Raw genomic sequence first — 22341 nt, forward strand, 5'->3', positions numbered from 1 at the left:
AATAAATTAGACATAACCAGAAGAGGTAGACGTTAAGATAATGACCGTGACACAAGATATTCTCTCTAAGGACATCCTTTGTCCAAAAAGATCAGCTGTTAACTTTATATTTCCTCAATAAATCACTTTAATAATTCTTTCATATTCCAACAGGGACTTGCCTCGCTTTGATAATCATTATTGACCTCAACGACCACATCACATCTTCAAATATTTATTATCTCTTTTGGTATTCCAGTGAGATAGGAATCTACTGCTTTTTAAGTTTTTCAATTGTATTAAATTATAGGTGGTAACTTTTGAGTTTATAATCAGGGATTGAAGAAACACGGAAGCCATGAGTCCAGGTCCCACATACACAACCTACACCCCTCTTGTAAATGTTATAATGTTATATTTTTTTATATACATTCTATTAGGCTGGTTAAATGTTATGTTTTCTATAAATGTTATTTCTAAACATTAAGGTCTAAATGCTGCTTCAACGCATTCTCCACACCACCAGAGGAAAAATGGATACCACATTATGTATCTCTTTGTTTCTGCTAGCCTGAATGTAATCCACATAAATTATTCTGGGTCTAAAAATGCCAGAATCAGCATGCACATTTACATTTTTACTGAAGAATAGTATCTTCTTCCCCGTTTGACAAAACCCCTAAATACGCAGAATAAGTACAGCTGATTTGACCTCTGAGTCCTAATTGGTAGCTATGGCACATATTTACCATCCATTTATCATCCTGGCTACAGTGCTGTCATTTCTCTACCAAATGTCTTATTTTTTGGAAACAACACTCCATGCTCGCATTATACTTGTAGGCCATGCAACTAAAAGCAGACAGTAAAATACATTGCAATTGAACAGTTGCGGCTTCAGAATGGAATATTTTACGCGCACATATTTCCATGTGTACGGTAACCAAAGGAATGTGTCACACCAGTGTAGAGCCGTAATGATGTCAACTTGTTATTTACTTTCCAAATCTGAATGACTGAGCAAGGCGAAAGGAGAATTAATCAACCGCTGTGTGACCCGGCAGGCGAAAAATAGTGGAGCGTGGGGGAGGGGAAGTGGCTCAGAGGCCAGATAGGCAACACACTGTACCCTGTGAGACTAAAAACTAAATATCAAAGTAATAATACACTTTATTGCGGTTTTTTGAGAGTTGGCTATTTCAAATGTATACGTCGGGCAACCAAATGTATATTCTTTTTTTTGTTTTTTAAATGAAAAAAATAAGCGCCATTTTAGGTGCACATTTAGTCTAGAGGAAACATACAGTAGCTATGTTGTAACAGCACACAGCCGTTGGAAGTAGACAGCATACGTTTATCTCTTCAGTGTAAGCTTATATGTTTACACACTGATGTTGTAACATGTCATTTAGACAATAAGGGCAGTGAGATAAACACGATGTAAACTATTAGTACATTAATGAATTAACCTCGTGTTTCCAATATTCAGGTTTAAGGTCAGTTAGGCTTCACCCCCCACCACCTCTCTCTCTCTCTCTCTCTCTATGTCTCTCTATGTCTCTCTCTCTCTCTCTCTCTCTCTCTCTACGTCTCTCTCCCGCTGCCGATCAGCGCCTGCTGCTGCGGTCTCTCTACGTTCCTGTTCTTAGTGAACGGTGAAACTCCACAGAGTAACTAGCCTGCAGCCTCAGCCACAAAACTCGGGTTTATTCCAACTTTACCGCCAGTGAGTGTGTCTCTCAGTGATTACTGCTTTGTTAGCACACCAAATTAGTCGACAGTGAGTCATACGGCAGCGGTCGGAACTTGAAATATGACGATAAGCAAAATGGGAGGAAAGTCGTTGCTAGCTTGCTGAAGTTGGAGGTTCTCCTTGTGGAAGAGGAAGAGGTGGCGGCGGACACCACGAGTTCACTCACAATAAAAGGTAAGCCAATTAAAGTGGCATGGTTTGGGCTGCACTGCATTCAGGCGGCAACTGTGTTTGTGTGTGGGTTATACGCGAAGAGGATAATGACATTCACAAATGGGCGATTATGGCGTTGATTAGGAGGTTACCGGTACATAGCTTGGTCACCCTTTGACTCCACACGTGTGTTGAAATTCTGCTTGTGTCTTTTTGATTTCCTCTCTTTCGGTTATCCACACATCCTACTTTTCTTAGACTGTTTGTTTCACACTCACATTACACCTTGGAGCCAGAGCTGTAGACTACTTTACCAAATACAATAAGTTTTAGAATGTGATCCCATTTTGGTCAATTAATAGGATATATCTACTTTGCTCTTAATGGCACAATAGAAAACCTCCTCCACATTAAGTTGCACCAGTGCCTTTTTGAGTCATTTTGTTCAAGATGAAATATGAAATGATACATATTTATATTGCCATGCAAGGCGTAGGAAGTGCTTGCATGAGTGGGGTGAAGACATCCAACTGTACTATACACTGCCAGTTCATGTTACTGTATAACTACAATGTTAAGCTGTTTCATGACTCTGTGTTAGCTGTAGCCGCTTTAAAGCACAACAGAGGCACCCATTTATCAAAAGAAACCCTGCTAATTGTGAAGCTTGAGGACATGTTGGTAACACCTAATAAAAAAAGTCTAGTGACCTATAAAGTGTAATAATTTTCACAACGGTTCTCTGTAGTTCTTTGAATAATGGGATACAGCATGTACAGACACAGTTAAGATGTCTCGTCTAGCCTCTGAGCATCAAAGTGTGTATTATCTCTATTAAAGCAAGACACGAGAAGGTTTCAGATGAAAATAACTGTTAAAGCAAACTGATGTTTTAACCTGATTCTTCCTCAATGGCCCAAATAGTTAATGTCTAAGTGATGCCCCCATTTTCATTGACCTAGTGGCTGTTGGATGTTCACAATAACCGGAATCAGAAGGAGGAATTTTAACAAAGAAGTTGCATTGCAGGGAACCTCTGCAATGAGAGCACACTGACGGGACTAGATTTGACATGTTGGCTGCCACCTTTTTCTTGAGTTTTTATTTTATTTTTTATAGTAAAGCCATTGGTCATAAGTTGGATCACACCTACTACTATTCACTGAAGTCATCACCACAGAGATGCCACAACTGTTGGGATTATTGGATTTATATGTAAAGAAATAATATACAGGCGTTTATGGGCCGGGCAATAATGCAAGTTTTTAGTCCTTATCTGGGGTTGTAACGTGACAATACGAGTATGTAATAGGGCCATTCATTTTTTTACAAATTATCAATAATGAATAATAAACACGTATATCGTTACAATAATTTAGAACTCAACCCATGTAATCTCATCCCAGGTTTAGTTCAAGTGATGTGTTTTTGTTCCGTTATTGACGTCGTAACGTAACTGATGACGATTTGTTGTCTTGGTAATGTTACTGTAAGACAATTCGCAATTGCAAAAAGCGTGACCGTTTGTCCAATATTTTTACATCTATGATGTGGAATCCCAAATGCTTCCATGCATTTCTTCTGAGACGGTTTAATGTCATGATTATTTTGTTCAGCACAGCTCGGTAGTTTATTCCATTTTGCCCTAACAAAGAGAGAGTCTAGTTCACTGAAACCATAGGGCATGCTATAGATCAGAGCCCCCCCTGGAGTACAAGGACTGTCCTGTTGCACAGTCGCATTGTATAGTTGGTATTTAAGAGTCTGGTTAAATCTTTCGGAAATTGCACTTTTGAGTAATCGCTATGAATAAAGAGCAACTGTCCTATCGTGTAGTGCTACACCATCTATCAAATTAATTAATGGCTTTAAACTATTTCTACATTTAAGGTTTAACATTTTGGTTCTGCACCTTTTTTCTTTTTTGTCGGATGTGATATATTTTCATATCTGTCCATTGCAAAGATTTCTCAACCACCGGATATTGATTTGAATCATATTGCCTTGCACTAAATGTTTGTTCACCCGTTTTGTCACCAGAGTTAGAGCGGTTACAAAAACAGGTTTAGTGCCAGCTATTTAAAGAACAATAGGAGTTTCATTATGTTCTAACTGTGTGTTTCAACTTTACGTAGGCCTAACACATATCCATTTATTGATCCCTAAATATGTAATTGTCAGTGTTTTAAAAAGTTATACTACCTCTCATTGATGGCTCTGGAAGATGGTCTAATTTTTACAGCGTGAGCAGCTATATGTTTTCTTAATGCTTCAAAGACTTTGAATCAATGCTGGTTAACATTTTGGTTTGAGAGGCTTTTATTGATTTTCTTTTAATTTGGGTTCTCAGAAGATGGACACAGTTACCTTTTGTACGGAGTCCTCTGAGGACATAAATTGGTAATGTTGTAGGCCCACAGGTTATTGTCTGTCTGCCTCCTGTTCAGTGACAGGATTGGAGATGATTGTCTTTGGTTTCAATGCTGTATGTGGTCTGACAAAAGTGGATGGCCTATTCTATGTGAAGAATTATAATTAATTCATCTGAAGGTTTGTAGTCAGTCGTCATTGGGCTCTAAATAGATTTCTTGATATGTCTTTTTGAATGTAACTATTACCATGGACTCATTGAATAGAGGCACAGAAGGAACAACTGCTAATCCAACATACATTTGTGTTAGACTGTGTTCAAAACAGAAATGTATCTCCTGCTCAGAAGTAGGGCAAGGAAGTCCCTGTCCCTGAGAAAGCCATGTCAGCCTTGTGGTGCTGCAAAGCTCTGTATCGGGCTGTCCAAATATTTCTGTAGCAGTATTTATTTATGATGGGCCATGGGGGGAGGTTAGCCATTCTCTCCCTCCAAAAGAGTCATACAGTGTGCATGGGCTACTAGCCAACTGGCACACTAGTGGTTACTCTGAAATAACGGCCATACAAGTTCTGCTAGTTCAGGGCTATAGTTATTTATTTGGACTTATTTTGGATTTAGGGTGGCTCGTATAGTTTTGTGAACTTGTGTCGGTTGTGCCTCGACTCTGTCCCTGTGTGTATTCAAATTTAAACAAGTCACATGCCTTTAATGGTGTTTAAATGCTCGACTGTTTGTGTCTAGCAGCTAATCGGTCTCTATTTTTCATTTTGTGTGAAGCCATCATAGCTAACGATTTAAGTTTCCTTCTTTAAAGACTTGACAATTAGCCTAATGTTAATGATACATCAAGTTCACTTTTTTTTTAGCACACACCATTTTGTGTGAGGTTGTGCTCAGTCAATAGACACGTTTTGTTTCACAAGGTCAATCTGTAAGTACAAATGGGTAATCCTATTTCTTAATATTGACATCAAGCAATGTAGAAAAAGATAATGCTCCGTTTCCATCATTTAAGTGTGCCTCTGAAGTAGGTTGATCACTTTAAACTAGTTTTTCTGGAGGGAGGAGTTTGGAGATCTATTGTTGCTGGGGGATGATGAGTGTTACAGAAGTTGTGCAAGCCAATGCATGCAAGAGTGAAAGAAATGTGTCACTTAAGGGAATATTGTATTTGTGTTTTCACCCCTTCCTGATTCAGCATTCATCAGATGCTTTGTGTATGGTGTCGCAATTAAGACAAGTTTGTACTTAAGAAACAGAACAGCATCTGAAAAATATTACCGTAACAGGAATTTGTATCATTTTCTACTGATGATTCAATCAGGAGAATTTCATGCCCATACAAGCCATGGAAGTGCACCAACTGTCTCCAACTAACATTGTCTATAAAAAACGAATGGGACATACTTTTGTGATTGCGTGCGCGTGCGTGGCGCAGTTTCTATTTAGTTCTCCCCTCTCCTTTCTTCCGCTCTGTAGGTGTGTGCGCGCACGTGTGTGTGTGTGTGTCAGCTGCGAAGCCCCGCCCTTCGCAAAACGGAGCAAAGGAGAGAATGTGAATGCGCAAAGTAGACAGTACAAACTGAAACGTGCACATAAATTAGATCAATAGCATAAGCGTTTAGTTTATTTAATAAAAGAGCACCTGTCGATGTGAAAAGTGAGTTTTGAATAAAAAAGATAATATATTTTTTTAATTCGAGAAAGGAAAAAAAACCCACCTTGAATTTCAGGCAGGGCGCTGGGCTCCGTTGGCGGGGCGCAGTGCATGATCAACAATATTTCAATAATCTTTTACATTTCCTATTTTAATTAAATATCCGTTAAATGTTAGACTCAATGCTATGATGGGTAAGCAGCTTTTTTTAATTGAGTGGCTTTTTGTGGATCAAATTATTTTCTTTTTAGATATTGCATTACAGGTCATTTAGCAGACGCTCTTATCCAGAACGACTTACATTGAACTATTGAACTCACAAACATCAGGTGTTGTATTTGGAAGCCATACCACTACACCTCCAGGCCACCACCACCGATTATAAATGCAAGCATGTCAATAAACTATATTTGTCTGGCCTTTGACATGATTCTCATTTCCCAGCGTGGCACTTCACTTTGTGAAATTGAGTTTAACACACCTGCTCTAGTTACAAGGACGACTTATTATTATATTTACATTTATTCCTTACATGCAGTCAATTGCTCTCAGCAGGGTGGGCACACACACACACACACACACAGACTGACTGACTACAAAGGGAAAGTGTGTAGTATTAGTGCTGTGTCTTACTGTGTAAATGCTAGGTAGGAACACAGTCGAGGGAAAGCTTAGAATAAAGATCAGTGTTTCCGTCTTGTTTGTTTGACCCTAATGTCAGATGGAAGCAAAGCTCAAGGAGAGTGGCGGGTATTTAGGGTGGCATGAGCAGCTGTTGACAGAGAAGCAAGAGCTTCTGGTCACCATAGCAACACTTTTATTGCCCACACTGTCGTGTCTCTGTGTTTACAGCTTTTTTGTTCAATCCTCATCTTGCTGATAAAAAGAATTGCCTGGTTGAGGCCTCTGTGTTGACTGTAACATTATTTCAAGGACACCTCTCTGCTATTATTGAATGAATGTAGGCTAAAATCCTTTTCTCTCTCTTAGTGAAACTGCTTATGTAAAAGCTTGTTAAGACCTACTGTCTGTTCCCGTAAAGATGTAATACTTTCACTTCCTGTCAGTGGTTCAGAAAATGGTCACATCTACAATATGTCGAGACGACCAAAGGTTCTCTCCATAATGCAGTTTTTTGTTTTTGATGAAGTGCAAATCATTTGCTCTCAATTTTGCAATTTACAGGAACTTGTGCAACATAGAAGTACAAAGCATGCACGGGCAGAGATTTGAAGCCACCTCATTCTACAAACAGGTCATTTCAATAGTAGTGAATTTCAGGTTATATAAAAGAGATTTTGTTCAGTTTATTCAGTGTCCTTGACGGGTTAAAATGGAGCAACAAACTATCCTTCCTGTGCACATTGTTATCTATACATGCAGTGATATGAATGCAAGGGCATAGTGAAGGGTTGTTATTTGTTATCTAAGTATGAAGTAACAAATGACATGTAGAAAGTCTATGGAGCAGTTTTTCTGCTTTTATTCTTTTAAAGAGTATTAGGAAAGGAGATTGTATTCTGTATGTGTGCTGCACTGAGCATCAAAAGAGCTTTCTGTGTCCCACAGTCTCCTCTGCACAACATATTTACTTGCCACCCGCCCCCACACACCCATATACATATGTATGCCCTACAGCAACATATGAAACCAGGTTATTTTCCAAAAACAGAAACTCTAATTGTTTTCAATGCTCTGCAATAACATAAAAGCTGTCTTTACATATAGCTGATCAGCAATCAGATTGCCTACCACGTGCCTTATCTTTTAATCACGGACGGCATATTAAAGATTGAATGAAAAAGTAAAATAATCATAACGATGTAAGAAAATGTTTTATAAAGCCTTTTGTGGCTCCGAGCTTCACAAAGTCTTGTTAATTGCCTCAAGTGATGTCACTTGAGTCAGCGTGGGTTGGGGGTTAAAGACTACATGTTCGAAAATGGAGTTGTGGACTTAGAAAGAAGTGAGTTTACCAAACCTCTGTAGCAGGCTCCGCATCTCTGCTTGTTGGAATATTTCTGCTTTCATCACATCAAATTTGTACTCGTCAATAAATATTATGTATGTTTTTTTTTCTTTTGTGTATTTATGTTTTGTCCACATCAATAGAAGAAAAAAAATCAATGAGATCTCTTCTTTGAGCAATGTTAGACTACTAATATCCTTTGTTTCTACAGATAATACTAAATGTGACCAATAGGCAAGTGGGAGTTGTCATTTTTATTTGATTCTAATTGCTTCAGTATTGAGGGTGGATCTTAGGTCCTGCTGCTCCCGATTAGAAGCCATCATGATAAATCCTTTTATTGATCTTTTCTGTCTGCCACCATCCCCCATTCATTCCCCAGGGAGTAAATACACTTGATCCCTGTAAATGCGCAATTCAATTTTGAAAGAGAAAAATACACACCTAACACCCATATTGCTCCAATCTATCAAGGTGTATGTCAAACATGGGTAATTATTGTGAGGATCATGCCATTGGGGCATGTTTGTATTACCAGTGGCTGTAGTAGTGCCCTAAATACCCTACTAATGTGTTACCCAGATGACCTTTTTCCTTGTTAACTGCTGAAAGAACCAGTTGATGAGGCCTACTGGTTCCAACAGCAGGTAATTTCACAAATGACTTCTTCCCCTTTACTTAAAGGAGTGCTAATCAGTGGGTTGAGTCTTTGGTTTGAATGAAAACCTGCAGACTGTTGTCTCTCATGGCGTGGGAGAAGTGTTTCCCCTGGAGACTGAAGGCTCCCATCCCCCACCGTTTGCCGACCTACATTGGCTGTCGCTAAGTGACTCATTGAGAGAGGCAAAGAATAATGCACAAATGGTTGTTGTGATTACCTGTGTGGGAATCATTATTTATCACCCTGCTCCCATTCCACCATCCCCCCTCTCTGATTCCCCTCCCCCACACTATCTCTCTCACTCCCCTCCCCCCTCAAGACTGCAGCCCAACCAGAAGCTTCAAAGGCGGGTTTTTACTCAGCAGAGCAGTTCAAGAGAAAATGGCTGCTGTTTCCAGGTCTTGTTTGCACATCTGTCAGGAGGTGACTGTTCAGGAGAAAATGGGGTCCCTGGTATGCTGGTTTTCAACATCATTCTTTTCAAAACCCGCATGTATATGAGATGGCTGGTTGTGTAGCTCTCATAGCTCCATTATTTTTGTATTCAAATGTTTTTGTTCAGAAAGCATTTTTTTGTTTTCAACAATGGATGGATAATTTAACATGATTTGTTTTAGAGTGCTGTTCAAGGAAATATTTGCAGTGGCATGTTTGTTTTAACCAGGGTAGCTAAAATCTAAAAAAAGATAGGGTTTATATTCGCAAATCAACCCAACTAAAACATTATTATTTTTTTTAAATCTACATATAGAATATTAGTGTTGTGTCTTTGAATTGTATTTTAAGACCGATCAGGTTAATTCTGCAATTGAATCTTTTATCGTGCATTAGCTACGAGCCTTAGGGTTATGCAGGTCTCCAAACTGGTTTATAGTGAATGATGGGCCTAATTTCACAGTCTTTGTCCTCTCTGAAAATCCACATTCCTTCTTACATATTGGCATAAACAAAATATGAATGTATCTATAACCCTTACCTTAGACACAACTTCTATTATTTTAACTCTAACTGATATCAAAGCAACATTTTCACACTGTCTGAAAGTGCTGTCAAGTGCACACTTAAAAATATATTGCTTGGCTTCAACTCAAATATTTTACAAATTAATAATCATCTCAGTTCTTATCTAGTACATTTGAATCCTTTTAATTAATGTGCATGCTCAAATGTCCCAATTAGTTTCCCTGCTGTGATGGCATTTAAAAATACACCAGAACAAACGAATCACTGTTGTGTTGCAGCTTCCTTCCTCTCCTTAGACGCCTTGTAGATATAGACATTTCCAGCAAGTTATTTGGCTCACTTTATTCATGGCTTTGGTAACTTGTTTGGATTGTCAGGCTGGCTTGATGTCAAATGGCTCGTGCACTTAATCAAGATCATTTGTCGTTGTTCAAACATGCATTCAACAATGGATCCAACAGGGATCGTTTATTGTCATTATGCAACACATGCTTCAACAAGGAAATTCGGTTGTAGCTTAGTACATGACGGAACAGAACAGTGGTGCATTCCTGAAGTACGTTTTTGGAATTAGCAACAGAAGTAATGTAAACAATGGTGAATCCTTTTGACACCTGAGCACCAAGCATCATCAATACAAACACAAAGTCCGCCTCGTCTCGTCCCATCGGAGTCCTGCACTTTGTCCTGCGGCCCACCAATCACGTGCAACAGCATGGTACCACTCTCCTGTGATTGGGCCTCGGCCAGGAGCGGGCGGGGTAGTGAAATAGCCTTGTAGTTCCTAGCTGGGTTAGCTTAGCATCCCTCTCGGCTTTCTTCCCTCTCCTCAAGAGGAGCATACTTGTTGGGAACGCTGTGGGAATTCTAACTCTCGAACAAGTAGTATTGCTGAAGTGAATCAGTGTTGGATTGTAAACAAATCGTTTTTGTATTATAAGTGTCTGACTTGTACAATCTTTCAGAGAAATCGAACCATGACCTTTTGCTTTATACACTTTGAATAAAAAATAAATAAATCATAGCTACCTGTTCATGACACTTTCTTATTGTCTATGAGATCTTTTTCAACAATGTTCCTGTGAGTGGTAAACCACAGACTGGTTGGTTCAGGGGTTGTTACACGTATGTAGAGGGATTTGATTAACATTTAAATGTATCTGTTTGTTAGATGCACTTGGAATGAAAAATACAGCTGAAACGTGTCCAGTGTAGTGCATGTTGAGGTGTTACAGAATGAAGGCCCTTTTTGACCACAACTTTAAGGGCAAAATGCACGTATGGATAAGCCCTGCAAGACGGTGGGGTGGGTTATATTGTCAAGTAATTGCCGCAATAGTGCAGTAAACATCCTAAAGTTAACTCTAATGATCCAGCTGACCGCAGGGGTTCTCATCATTGACCTATTCAGGTTTCCATTTGTCTATCCTATCTATTGTCTGCTGGTGTGCAGTCCTCTCTTTGCACTTGGAAATGTTTGACATGCTTTCAAACTGATGTTACTCAACTGTAATTCAGTGTTAGACCACACAATTATATTATGTAATGCTACAAGAAACTAAGTTGAGCATTTATAGCTAAATACATGTTAATAGCAATGCTTCAATAACAGTTTTTCTACTTAAATGTTGTCATTTTCTGTTTCTGTGTTTAGACGATAGTTCTGTTGCGACAGTGTTTTGTCACACCAAGAACAATTGCTCATGTTGTCAGTACTGTGTGATTGACAAGTCACGGGTCTAATCCGCTAGTTGAGGGAATGACATTTTACAACGGTGCAAGGAATATCAAGGGAGAAACTTCATTTGGCAAGATCTTTCAATATAAAACTAGAGAAATAAAAGCCTAAAAAGCAGAATCTTATCTGATTCCTGAGATGTATTGATACTCTGTCAGCATTCATCATAAACGCACTTTTAATTGGGTTTATTGTTAGGTTGAAGGTGTTAATGGTGTTGTAAATCTCTGTTACCTTTTACTGTATGACTTGATTCGTATTGCTATAGCAACCATAGCCATGTGGAGTAGTTGTTACGTGTGGCTTGGAGTTTGCCTGCGTTATTTCTAGTGTCTAGTGATTTGAGTTGCATCTTACAGAAATGCCGCCCATACCATCTGGGTGTCTGGACCTCTGTGAGAAACATGTTTTTAAAGCTGGAATATCCTATCATTACAATAACCATAATTAGGGATGTGTGGTTTTATATTTCATTGTCAATGTTGTGTCTACCTTTTTTTTTTTACATCCCCTACTTTAACATGGTAGATCTGTTCTTAGATAAACAGCGTTTTGTAGTAGCAGCCTTTAAAAGCAAGTGTTTTTTTTTTCCCTTTTGTGACGTCTTTTCTTTTTTCAGAGGCATCATATCTTCAGGCTTTGACTCCACTTATCACTTCAGTGGGTAAACCTCAGAGCCGTTGCAGCGATTCGCATTTTGTCTGGTTCCCCGGAAGGCACATTGTTTGGTCAAAGGAGGTTTGGATGCACAGGGTGTTGTGTAATGGATGGAGGCATCATGGGCTCATCTGATAGAGGGATTATTGCTGCTGCCGTGCACCAATGGGACCTGAGCCCCTCCAGGCTGCCTGTTAATTATGTTTCTAGTTGTTTGGTATGTAGCTGTGGCGACCTTTGAAACAGCGGCTGTCTTGCTTTGATGTGGCTACCCCTAGTCGTATATGTAAGCTGAAATATACACAGTGGCAGTGGTCAAGTTGGGACACAGTGGCTTATGTAGACAAGCTTAGTGTTGTTGTGTTTTCAGGTAGAACAGAACGTCGAGCAGCTACCTTGATGTAAATGAGAATGTATGAAACAAACAAATACTGGTTTCATCTCACTGTGAGATTCTGTTCCGCTTTCTTTGACGTTGTTCCAGGACTTTATTTTTTTTTACTTCATGTGTAACTTAAATCTTACCTGTGGCAATTTTGACCGCTATTAACACTACGAAGCTGTATCTTTATGAGCAGGCGCCCGTTTCGTTTGTCTTGTGCACAAGCACGACATCGTATACACGGACCTGCCAATGGTTTCACAACATTTCATTGTTGTAACAGGTGGAATGTAATGCGCCAACAAAGGCAGAGAAGAAGACACATGGATATAAACGATGCAGGATTTAAAATGTAAATTCAGCTTTGCAAATGTTTTATGAGGGAGAAAATATACATTTGTTTAACCTCAAGAATACTCGCAATGAATTTTGGTCAGAATAACGAATGTGAACATAACAATTGTTAGTTTACAAGAAACTCTGCAGGGCACCTTTTTAATGGCACCTCTTTTTGTATTCAAAAACTATAAAAGACACTTCATTTTGTGGTTGCACCATTGTTGTTATAATCCAGCCCTTAGCATGTCTGCTGTGGTACAATAAAGGCAGACTCCATCTGAAAGAATATACCTAGGTGAAAGTGAATAATTCATGTTGAGTAACATGTTCAACCCCTCTGGCTGTATGCCTACTGGTAATTGGGACAACACCATTCTCTGTCTATTTTGCTCGATCTCTCCTGTTGCTATGCTACCGAAGGGGAACTTGAGTGGGCCTGGACAGTGTTTGGAATGAAAGTTGAACAGCCATGCAGTCTTCATACCTGACACTACCGCCCCTTTATTTCTCTTTGTATTCTCAGCTAAATGTCTGGTCCTTAATCTCCGAGGGAGAGAGAGCAGGAAATAGTTGTATAGTTAAACATTGTTATATTTGTCATGACTCATTCTCAGCTTGCCGTTGGTTTATTTTGTTAAACATTTTTTCCTAACCATAACCTGCTTTCACAGAGCATTCTACTTCTTTTCGTATGGAGGCTGCTGCACATTTGTTTGTGTTTACATTGTATTCTTGCAGTGTTCATCAGCCTGAGGACAAAAACATGATGGAATTAAAGCTGTAATTGCCTTTACAACACTGTTTCTTCGGTTTCTTGCCTTCAGTTTTGAGACAATCTCCATTGAAATGTTAACACAAGCTCGGTTAAGCACCACTATTTGTTGAAAATAACTCAGAAGAGAAGGTCAGGGTGGCTGCAATGAATAATTTGCCTCTTGCGCTCTTCTGTAATTCACTAGATGGGCAGTAGACAGGCATTTAATATCCTTACTGCTTTATCAGGGCTCTTTCTATGTAGAAGGTTGGCTGGGTCACTAATGGGAAGCACCATTCAGTTCTCAGTGAAAGCTACATGGATATAGACACTCCTATTAGGCCAGTTAAGATGGGTTGGAAATACTAACATTCAGTACTAGAAATGGATTCACAGGTTAGGTGACCCAGCCATTGACATGCAATAGGAAAGACAAGAGTGAGCATGTACTAACCGAGGTTGGACACTGTTGGCACATGTCTGCACCACTAAACGAGGATCAGGACGGATTTGTGCAGTGTACAGAATTTGCATCTATTTTTATTTGTGAGATGTCCTAATCTTTAGCATGTCATATGCAGACCACGGATCTAAATATAATTTCAACTCTACTTTTTGATTTATATTTTCAGGAGTGAGCCCAGCCTTCCAACATAGCTCCGCCCTTTCACTGGGCTAAGATGAGTATTACCAGTGACGAAGTGAACTTCTTGGTCTACAGATACCTCCAAGAATCAGGTTTGTCTCAGTAACGTCTTCTTAACACACTGATACTGAAACTAAATGGAGTTACTTGGGATTGATTTGCAGGGTTTGTTAACTGTTCACATCTTATTTGGTTATTGTGTAAAAAGAAAAAGCCATTTTTATACATACAGTTTGTATGACTAAATGTATAATATGCTACTATTTGTCATGTTATGCAAACATCAAACATGGTCACTTGCATGAAGATATGTTTTCCTCAGTTTAGTGGATAGTGGATGGAAATAAACTGGAACATTCAGCCACTGTGTTAGGAACAACTTGAGGGTGCACTGAATATTGCCTCTCTCCTTACATGTTATTCATGCTTCGATAGGATTTGGAACAATGATTTAAAGTCCTAGCTGCTGTGTTTTATTACTGCTTATTGAGACTGCTTCTGAAGCCATCAGGACGAACACAAGCTACTAGTAGCCCTGAGAGGTCAGCATTGCCATTGGCATGCCTTAATATACTCTCAAATGGTCACACTTGTTATTTCATTAGGTTTTTGTATTCAGTTACTGTTAACTTGTTGTGATCAGACAAGATTTTTATTTTTGTATTAAATATATATATTTGTGCTGTGTTTGTGCACATCCTGTGCTTGGCCCTCTTCCATTAATGAATGTGAATGGTGTTTTGTTTTCAGGTTTCTCCCATTCTGCATTTACCTTTGGCATTGAGAGCCACATCAGCCAGTCTAACATCAATGGAACACTAGTGCCCCCTGCAGCCCTCATCTCCATCCTGCAGAAAGGGCTTCAGTATGTGGAGGCAGAAATCAGCATCAATGAGGTGAGGGCAGGGAGCTGCTCTTTCTAACTCCCATAGATGTCTTCTGGTGCCTAATGATACAAAGACAGACTTTGATCTCTTTGACAACGCTTGCGCATGCTTTTAACATTTTCAGTCATCCTTATATTGTAAGAAACTCAGAAGAATGTTTGTAGAAGAATACCAATTAGGATACACTCTTCACCATGAAAATTGATCATTATAAGTAAACATGACTCTAGACAGGTAACTTATCAAAACAAAACATCGCTTCATGATGTGTTATTAACTGCTGTTGTCCCGACAGGATGGAACAGTCTTTGATGGTCGACCAATCGAGTCGCTGTCGCTCATTGATGCAGTGATGCCAGATGTGGTGCAGACGCGGCAGCAGGCCTTCCGTGAAAAGTTAGCCCAGCAGCAGGGGACCTGCGCCATGGCAGCTTCAACTTCTGGAAACCAGTCCAACGCACCAAAGAACGGAGAAGCCACTTTCAATGGGGAGGAGAATGGCACTTACAACATGAGTATGTTGAATCTTTTAAATACGAGTGTCCCAATTACCTCAAAGTAGGAACTGACAAATATAATTATGTGATCAAATGGTAGTCAAGAATGGCTAAGAGAAAGGGACAGACGAGTACAAAGGTTATTGAGACTTGCAGCTCATCAGACTAAGAAAGTAGATCAAAGAAGAAGATGGAGTAAAGAAAGCTTCTTGGGAAAATGGGAAATAACCTGAAGCATTGCAACATTCGTATTAGTAGTTGACATATTTAGTTTCTTTACCTTTAACCCAATACATCATGGCAGAAGTATAATGTTGACTCCTGGTAATACTCAGTTTTCTCAGTTTTGACTAGTAAGAGAGGATGCACCGCCTACAATAATGTTTCAAAGTACAGTTACATATGCACTATGATATGAATCTATGTGGAACATTTTCAAAGACATGGCAGGCAGGAGTTGTTTTTCCTGCGCTGTGCTTTATGGCTCTGTGCTGTCATAGGGAATCAGCCCAGTAGTTGCATTATTACACCCAGCAAATAATCTATGTTTCTACTTCAGGGTGACATGTCCAAATTAAGGCAACACTTTACACATAGAAACAGAGATAGCCGAGTGACTTTCACAGAATGCGATTATAATTAGCAACTGTTAAGCTTCTTCTGTGAGTGTAACCAGAGAGGTGAACATCAGCAGAAGCTCGAGACAAGGGGAGGTTGAGTGGGTGTTTGTGTCAGCACTTCCCCGAGGAATTTAATTCGAAGGTGTGGATGGCAACAGGAAGAGTCGGGTGTGAGCAAGGTTTCAGTGTCTTTCGAGCTTTCGCATGATCTGAAATCTTTCGCATATTGTTAGAATCTAGATCCTTTACTCTGAATGTTTTCTCATTATTCTGGGATAATTGTGTGTCTCCAAGTGGGTTAGTGTTTTCAGACTGAGATAAATAAAAATAGCCCTGCCACATGCCAGCAGAAACACATTAATGATTTCATTTGATATCTTCCTGTTATTTAAAGGTAAGCCATCCCCTCCTGAAACATTCATTAGTTACATTTGTCAGCATTTTATTTATAGTACTCGTCACTTGCTGACAAGTGTGGACATATATGTGTGTGTGTTTGCAAGCATGTGTTGATGCATATATAAATATATATATGTGTGTGTGTGTGTGCTTTTCAGATAACCACAGTGAGATGGCTATGGAGATGGACGTAAATGTGGAGATACCATCCAGCAACGCCACAGTGCTGCGGGGCCACGAGTCTGAAGTGTTCATCTGCGCCTGGAACCCTGTCAGCGATCTGCTGGCCTCGGGGTGAGTCCCTGTCTGCGCCGAAACAAATCTTAATGCGTGCTGAACGAGTCATACTATATTGTATGCACACTTTGGCTTTTATTTTGTAAGATATACGACCTCATCAGATCCATCGCTGACAGTTTATATTCCAACAATCTTTTGACCCCCCCCCCCCTCCTGCTGCGTTGATATTCAGCTCGGGTGACTCCACCGCCAGGATCTGGAACCTGAACGAGAATAATAACTCCAACTCCACCCAGCTGGTGCTGCGCCACTGTATCCGAGAAGGTGGCCAGGATGTCCCCAGCAACAAAGACGTCACCTCACTAGACTGGAATGTATGTTCCTGATCATCCATCCAAATCAGTGCTCTTCTACTGTTACCATGTGGTACACAGACTGTGCAGCTGAAGACAGCTGACTAACAATTTTGACATCTTTCCATCCAACAGAGCGAAGGGACTCTCCTGGCAACGGGCTCCTACGATGGATTTGCCAGGATATGGACAAAGGATGGTATGTCCTCCATCATTCCAGCACGGTGTCGTTGCCTCGGTCATTAGGTTTATGCCATTGTTATTGTGAATAATGCAACCTCTGTGACAATTTTTTGAAGGATCATTTCTAAAAGAAATGGATATGGCTCTTATCCGTTAGGAAATCTGGCAAGCACCTTGGGACAGCACAAAGGGCCCATATTTGCACTCAAGTGGAACAAGAAGGGGAACTCTATTCTCAGTGCTGGTGTAGACAAGGTATTTCATAATGGCCCACACGCATTGATTTATGTCTTACCATAACAATATCCTCATGTGTTTGTTTTTTCTACAACAGTCCTAACCTTGAAATGAACTGTTTTGATCATCAGCCAAAGTGCAAATCTGTAACATATCATTCTGTTATTCATAAACTGCAGTGTTATCAGTAAATCTTCTGTACAGATACAGAGAACCCTGAAATGATTTGATATATCTTAACTATGTTATTAAGTATTTCACATTATTATCATTGTAGCATGTAACCAAATCTAATTGAATTGAAGTTATTTACATTAGTTGCATGTTGTTTGTGCTACAGTGTCATGGAATGCATGTATGCTTTTTTTGTGGAAGACTCTTTGAATATAAAACTTTATCAATGCACATATCAGGGACAATGAATATGACACTAGATACCTGTTTGTTGGGATTTATTTGAAGCCCTCGTATTGTTTTACTTTACATTTTAAACAACCTTAATATGTCATGCTTTCTGATGGCTCATTCAGAAATGTTGCATTCGTGGTTTTAAAATGCTCGATTTCATTTTCCAGACAACAATCATTTGGGACGCACACACGGGAGAAGCCAAGCAGCAGTTCCCTTTTCACTCAGGTAAAGCGAGTTCACTATGTTTCCAGAACAATAAAAGATGATCATTGTAAATACTCTATAGGATGCAAAATGTTTCCTGCTCCGTTGTGGTTGTATTATTCTAAACCTCCCAACCCCTAATGAATGTGGTGCTGTGCATTCAAATATTCCACAGCCCCAGCACTGGATGTCGACTGGCAGAACAACAGCACCTTTGCCTCCTGCAGCACAGACATGTGCATCCACGTATGTCGCCTTGGCAGCGACCGGCCCCTCAAGACCTTCCAGGGCCACACGGTGAACAGCTTTTTCTATGTTGCTCTTCTGACCTTACACCGTGCTAACTCCCCCAACGGTCCCGCTAACGAGTTTTGTGTTTTACAGAATGAAGTGAACGCCATTAAGTGGGACCCATCAGGTATGCTGCTTGCCTCCTGCTCAGATGACATGACCTTAAAGGTAAGACTAGTCCTCAGTCCTTTAGAGCTTAAGGGCAACAAACCTGAGCGGTGATATGTATTCCGTCACATTTTGCTGTTGCTGTTTCCCTCGCACACAGATTTGGAGTATGAAGCAGGAGTCCTGTGTCCACGACCTCCAGGCTCATAGTAAAGAGATCTACACTATCAAGTGGAGCCCCACAGGCCCCGGCACGAGCAACCCCAACTCCAACATCATGCTCGCGAGGTGGGAAGTCTCTCACATGTAGTTAGTTTAGTACCTTACAGGGCAACACCCACGATGCTCAATTTAGAAGGAGAAGTGTGTGTGTGTGTGTGTGTGTGTGTGTGTGTGTGTGTGTGTGTGTGTGTGTGTGTGTGTGTGTGTGTGTGTGTGTGTGTGTGTGTGTGTGTGTGTGTGTGTGTGTGTGTGTGTGTGTGTGTGTGTCAGTAGGTGTGTGGGAAGGGGACACTTGTCATAGCCTGGCATTCAGAAGAGCTCCACGTTCCAGGCAAAATCCCAGTGCTAGTTATTGTCAGTGGCCCACAGCCCTACACCCCGACCCAGATGTGCATGCATGTGTAAATGTTCTAGTTCAAATACCACAGGAATTTACAGCCTTACTGACAGCCCAGCATACCTGCCTGTAATCCACACTGCAAATAAAACTGCCATTATCACCACTGCTTGGAAGGAACTTCATAATCTTAAGTAAATGCCACCGTTGAACAGGACGTATGCAACACATTTTTAATTGACTTCAATTTTGCGCCCTCCATAATATCCTTCTGAGTTCGCTTTTATTTGTTACCAAGGGCACACGTAGGAGATTAGCCCTGCCTATTTATACCGTGGTTTAAAGAAAAGTTAGTTATCATTTGTTTTCAACAGTGTCTCTGTTTTAGGGCTACCAGATACTCACTTTTGTCACAAAACAAAAGGTTTTTTGTCCTTGAAGGAGCCGTTATTAATGATTACATGTTGGCATTGCGAAATTGCTTCGGACAAGACGTTGTGATGCGAACATAAACACAAAAAATTACAATCTGTAGCATCTAAAATGTGTTATTGCTCCCTTTGTTTCTGTTTATGAGCTTTTGGGACTTATTTCACTCTCTGTGGAAATAATGAACGCTTTTTAAAGGCATATTGCAGGCTCTAAAGAAACTAATTGTTTTGGTCATTATTTTTTTTATGACTAGCTATTTTCTTTTTCTAAATGGATCATCTTTAGGAAGCGTTGGTGCCGCTCTCATTTCTGATCTGTGCACTCTTTGTCTCACACAGTGCCTCTTTCGACTCGACAGTGCGACTGTGGGATGTCGAGCGAGGGGTTTGTATTCACACGCTGACCAAGCACCAGGAACCCGTGTACAGTGTTGCCTTCAGCCCCGACGGCATGCACCTGGCTAGCGGCTCTTTTGATAAGTGTGTCCACATTTGGAACACCATGGTAAGCGTCTGAGGAGAGGGTTTAATGTGATTTTATAAATCTTGACAGAGTTGGTCATTAATAAGTTTGCACTCTTGTTTCAGACTGGAGCGTTGGTGCACAGCTACAGGGGCACTGGTGGTATTTTCGAGGTGTGCTGGAACAGCACTGGGGACAAAGTTGGTGCCAGCGCATCAGACGGCTCGGTAATTCACGGCCACTGTGACCATGAAGTAGTAATTCAGAGCAATTTGCAGCTCCATTTACTTTTTTTGGTTTGGTGCCCTCAAAAGAAATGGCTGAAAGAACTCATTACTACTTTAAGAACCGTTATAAATGTTGCTTGAAATGTGTTATTAATGCTACCTATTTCTTTACCTTCTAGGTATGTGTTCTTGATCTCCGAAAATAGCCGGCTTGAGACTTTGACGATGAATCCTGGAATGTGCAGCAAGTTGCCTTCTTCTGACATCAGCAAACACACTTTCATTGCTCAAGAAGAGCTTCAAGGTGGAGCGAAACAAAACCCCTCTTAGGAGTAAAACCAGATGACTGCAAAAGCCTCTGAGGAGCCAACACCAAACTGACTTCAGCGCACCTTTAGAGTTTGTTGATGTGTGTTTATGATACGCCTATTGGAAACGTAATGGAAGCAGGTTAAGAGATCCCCAAGACTGGACTGAATCCAACTCCCTGGGTGCATCCGTGTTTTAAAAGGTCTCTAATGAGAAAGTGCTGTGATCCCTCCGGGCCACTGGTCCAGCTGTTATCGGGGCTTGTAAGGGTGGAAACACAAAGATGAGTTTTATATAAAGAGAAAAGTGTTAATGCGACATGTGTTTGGCTGTGAAAGGCAACAAATTACGAAAGAAAGGTTGTGGTTTTAGAATTCCTCTGAGCAAATGTTACCTCATGTCTAAATGAACTAACTGGGGACGTGATAAAAAGTAACATCAATACTGAGCCACTGTCTGTGGACAGGGTGCTTAACTTCTTCTCCGTGGAGAATTGTTTGTTTCAAGAGTACTTCTTGCTTTTTTTTCCACAGATGGACTTTTGAAAGTCAAAATTGAATGTGCCGCTACAAGATAGTTCATAGCTCACATTTAACAACAGGTCAACAAAAGGAAAACCTGCCAAGAAACGGTCTTAACCTCCTAAAATGACCTGCTCAATTCCCGAGATTAGAAAATGTCATTTTGTGGACAAGATGTGAAAAGTGTGGTTTACAAAGAGAATTTCCTCCCTTTTTTGGATGTAAATTTAAGAATGTAAAGATATGTAAATTAGATTAATACACAGGACGTATATACTGTGTATATATGTTTATATACAGTACACTTTATTGCCATCCTGTTAGGGGCTCATTAACGGCTAGAGCTGTCGCATCTTTGCTGACAATGTGACGAGACCTCTTTTTAAATGAAGTGCATGTGTCATCGGCTTCTTTTAATACAGACTTTATCAACTGGGCCAATCCTACCCAATGCATCAAGTTGTTTTGTTTTTCAGTGAGTCACAAATGGCTTTGATGCAGATGTGTTAAGCAGCTTGGCTTTCCACTATTGATCCCTGAAAGCCATCATTAACGGCGTTCAGGGAATTATCTGGTCAACAATAATGGGAGAGAACCGTCATCACAGTCTCCTGCTTGGTTTCTGCTATAACTTTGTATTGTATGTGGCAGCATACGACATCAGAGTCAATGTTAAGAGTATAATGCAGAGCTAAGGGGGGGGGGGGGGGGGAAACAACTACAGCTTAACAAGCATTACCCTGGTTTCTCTTTAGCACTTTTCTCTGAACAATCAGAAAATTCAGAGCACATTTTGACCGGGAGGTGGAGGTCAAGCAAAAGTCCTGCTGTTTTTGCTTACTGGGATCTCATGGAAAAGACGATATCTTTAAACTAACTTGCCGCCACTTTGAATTGCCTTTTTCTTTCTGGCCCTTTTTCCTTTTCAGTCGACGTCTGCTAGAACAATGTCAAGTGCACTTTTTGTAATGGTGGATGCTGCAAATGTTCAGATTTTGCTGAAAGTTGAAGAGCCAATTGTTTCTTTTTCTTCTCTTTTTTTAATGTCACAATTGGATGTTAATGGGTGGTTCATTGTTTTCTGAATTTTTCATTTGCTAAGAGCCATTATTGTCTGTGTCAGACTGAGAATTGGGCTGTGGGATGGTGGCCATTCTTGGCATGCTAAGGAGCCCGATGTGGAATAAGTGCTGTGACGGCTACTATCTCTCTCATACCCTGGTCCAGGGTGCAGTCACCTATTTCAAAGACAAAACGTTGAAGTCATTCAGTGTCTCAAATAAATCACTCTATTTTGATATCAGAATCCATAGAGCCTGTGTCTGTTTCTTTGTTCAGGAGTATTTTCTTTGTTCTTTGCAACCACTCAAAAGACATTA

General features: G+C 40.3%; 1 protein-coding gene across 1 annotated transcript; it reads left to right on the plus strand.

The window, feature by feature from the left end:
• The first annotated feature begins 1534 nt into the window (after positions 1-1534).
• On the plus strand, positions 1535-22274 carry tbl1x (transducin beta like 1 X-linked). Its single transcript, XM_029458798.1, has 15 exons — positions 1535-1906; positions 14009-14114; positions 14773-14918; positions 15205-15424; positions 16584-16719; positions 16898-17039; positions 17154-17217; positions 17359-17456; positions 18014-18074; positions 18229-18350; positions 18438-18512; positions 18613-18740; positions 19782-19947; positions 20031-20132; positions 20312-22274. The coding sequence occupies exons 2-15, from the start codon at positions 14057-14059 to the stop codon at positions 20336-20338; spliced, it is 1545 nt and encodes a 514-aa protein (XP_029314658.1). The 5' UTR covers positions 1535-1906; positions 14009-14056; the 3' UTR covers positions 20339-22274.
• The last annotated feature ends 67 nt before the right edge of the window (positions 22275-22341 follow it).

This window comes from Cottoperca gobio, chromosome 21 (assembly GCF_900634415.1).
Source record: "Cottoperca gobio chromosome 21, fCotGob3.1, whole genome shotgun sequence".
Classification (NCBI taxonomy): Eukaryota; Metazoa; Chordata; class Actinopteri; order Perciformes; family Bovichtidae; genus Cottoperca; species Cottoperca gobio.

Coding starts and splice junctions, on each gene's coding strand:
- tbl1x (XM_029458798.1), top strand. CDS start 14,057: ATGAGTATTACCAGTGACGAAGTGAACTTCTTGGTCTACAGATACCTC. Junction 14,115..14,772: donor CAGATACCTCCAAGAATCAG/GTTTGTCTCAGT, acceptor TTTTGTTTTCAG/GTTTCTCCCATTCTGCATTT. Junction 16,720..16,897: donor AGCGATCTGCTGGCCTCGGG/GTGAGTCCCTGT, acceptor GTTGATATTCAG/CTCGGGTGACTCCACCGCCA.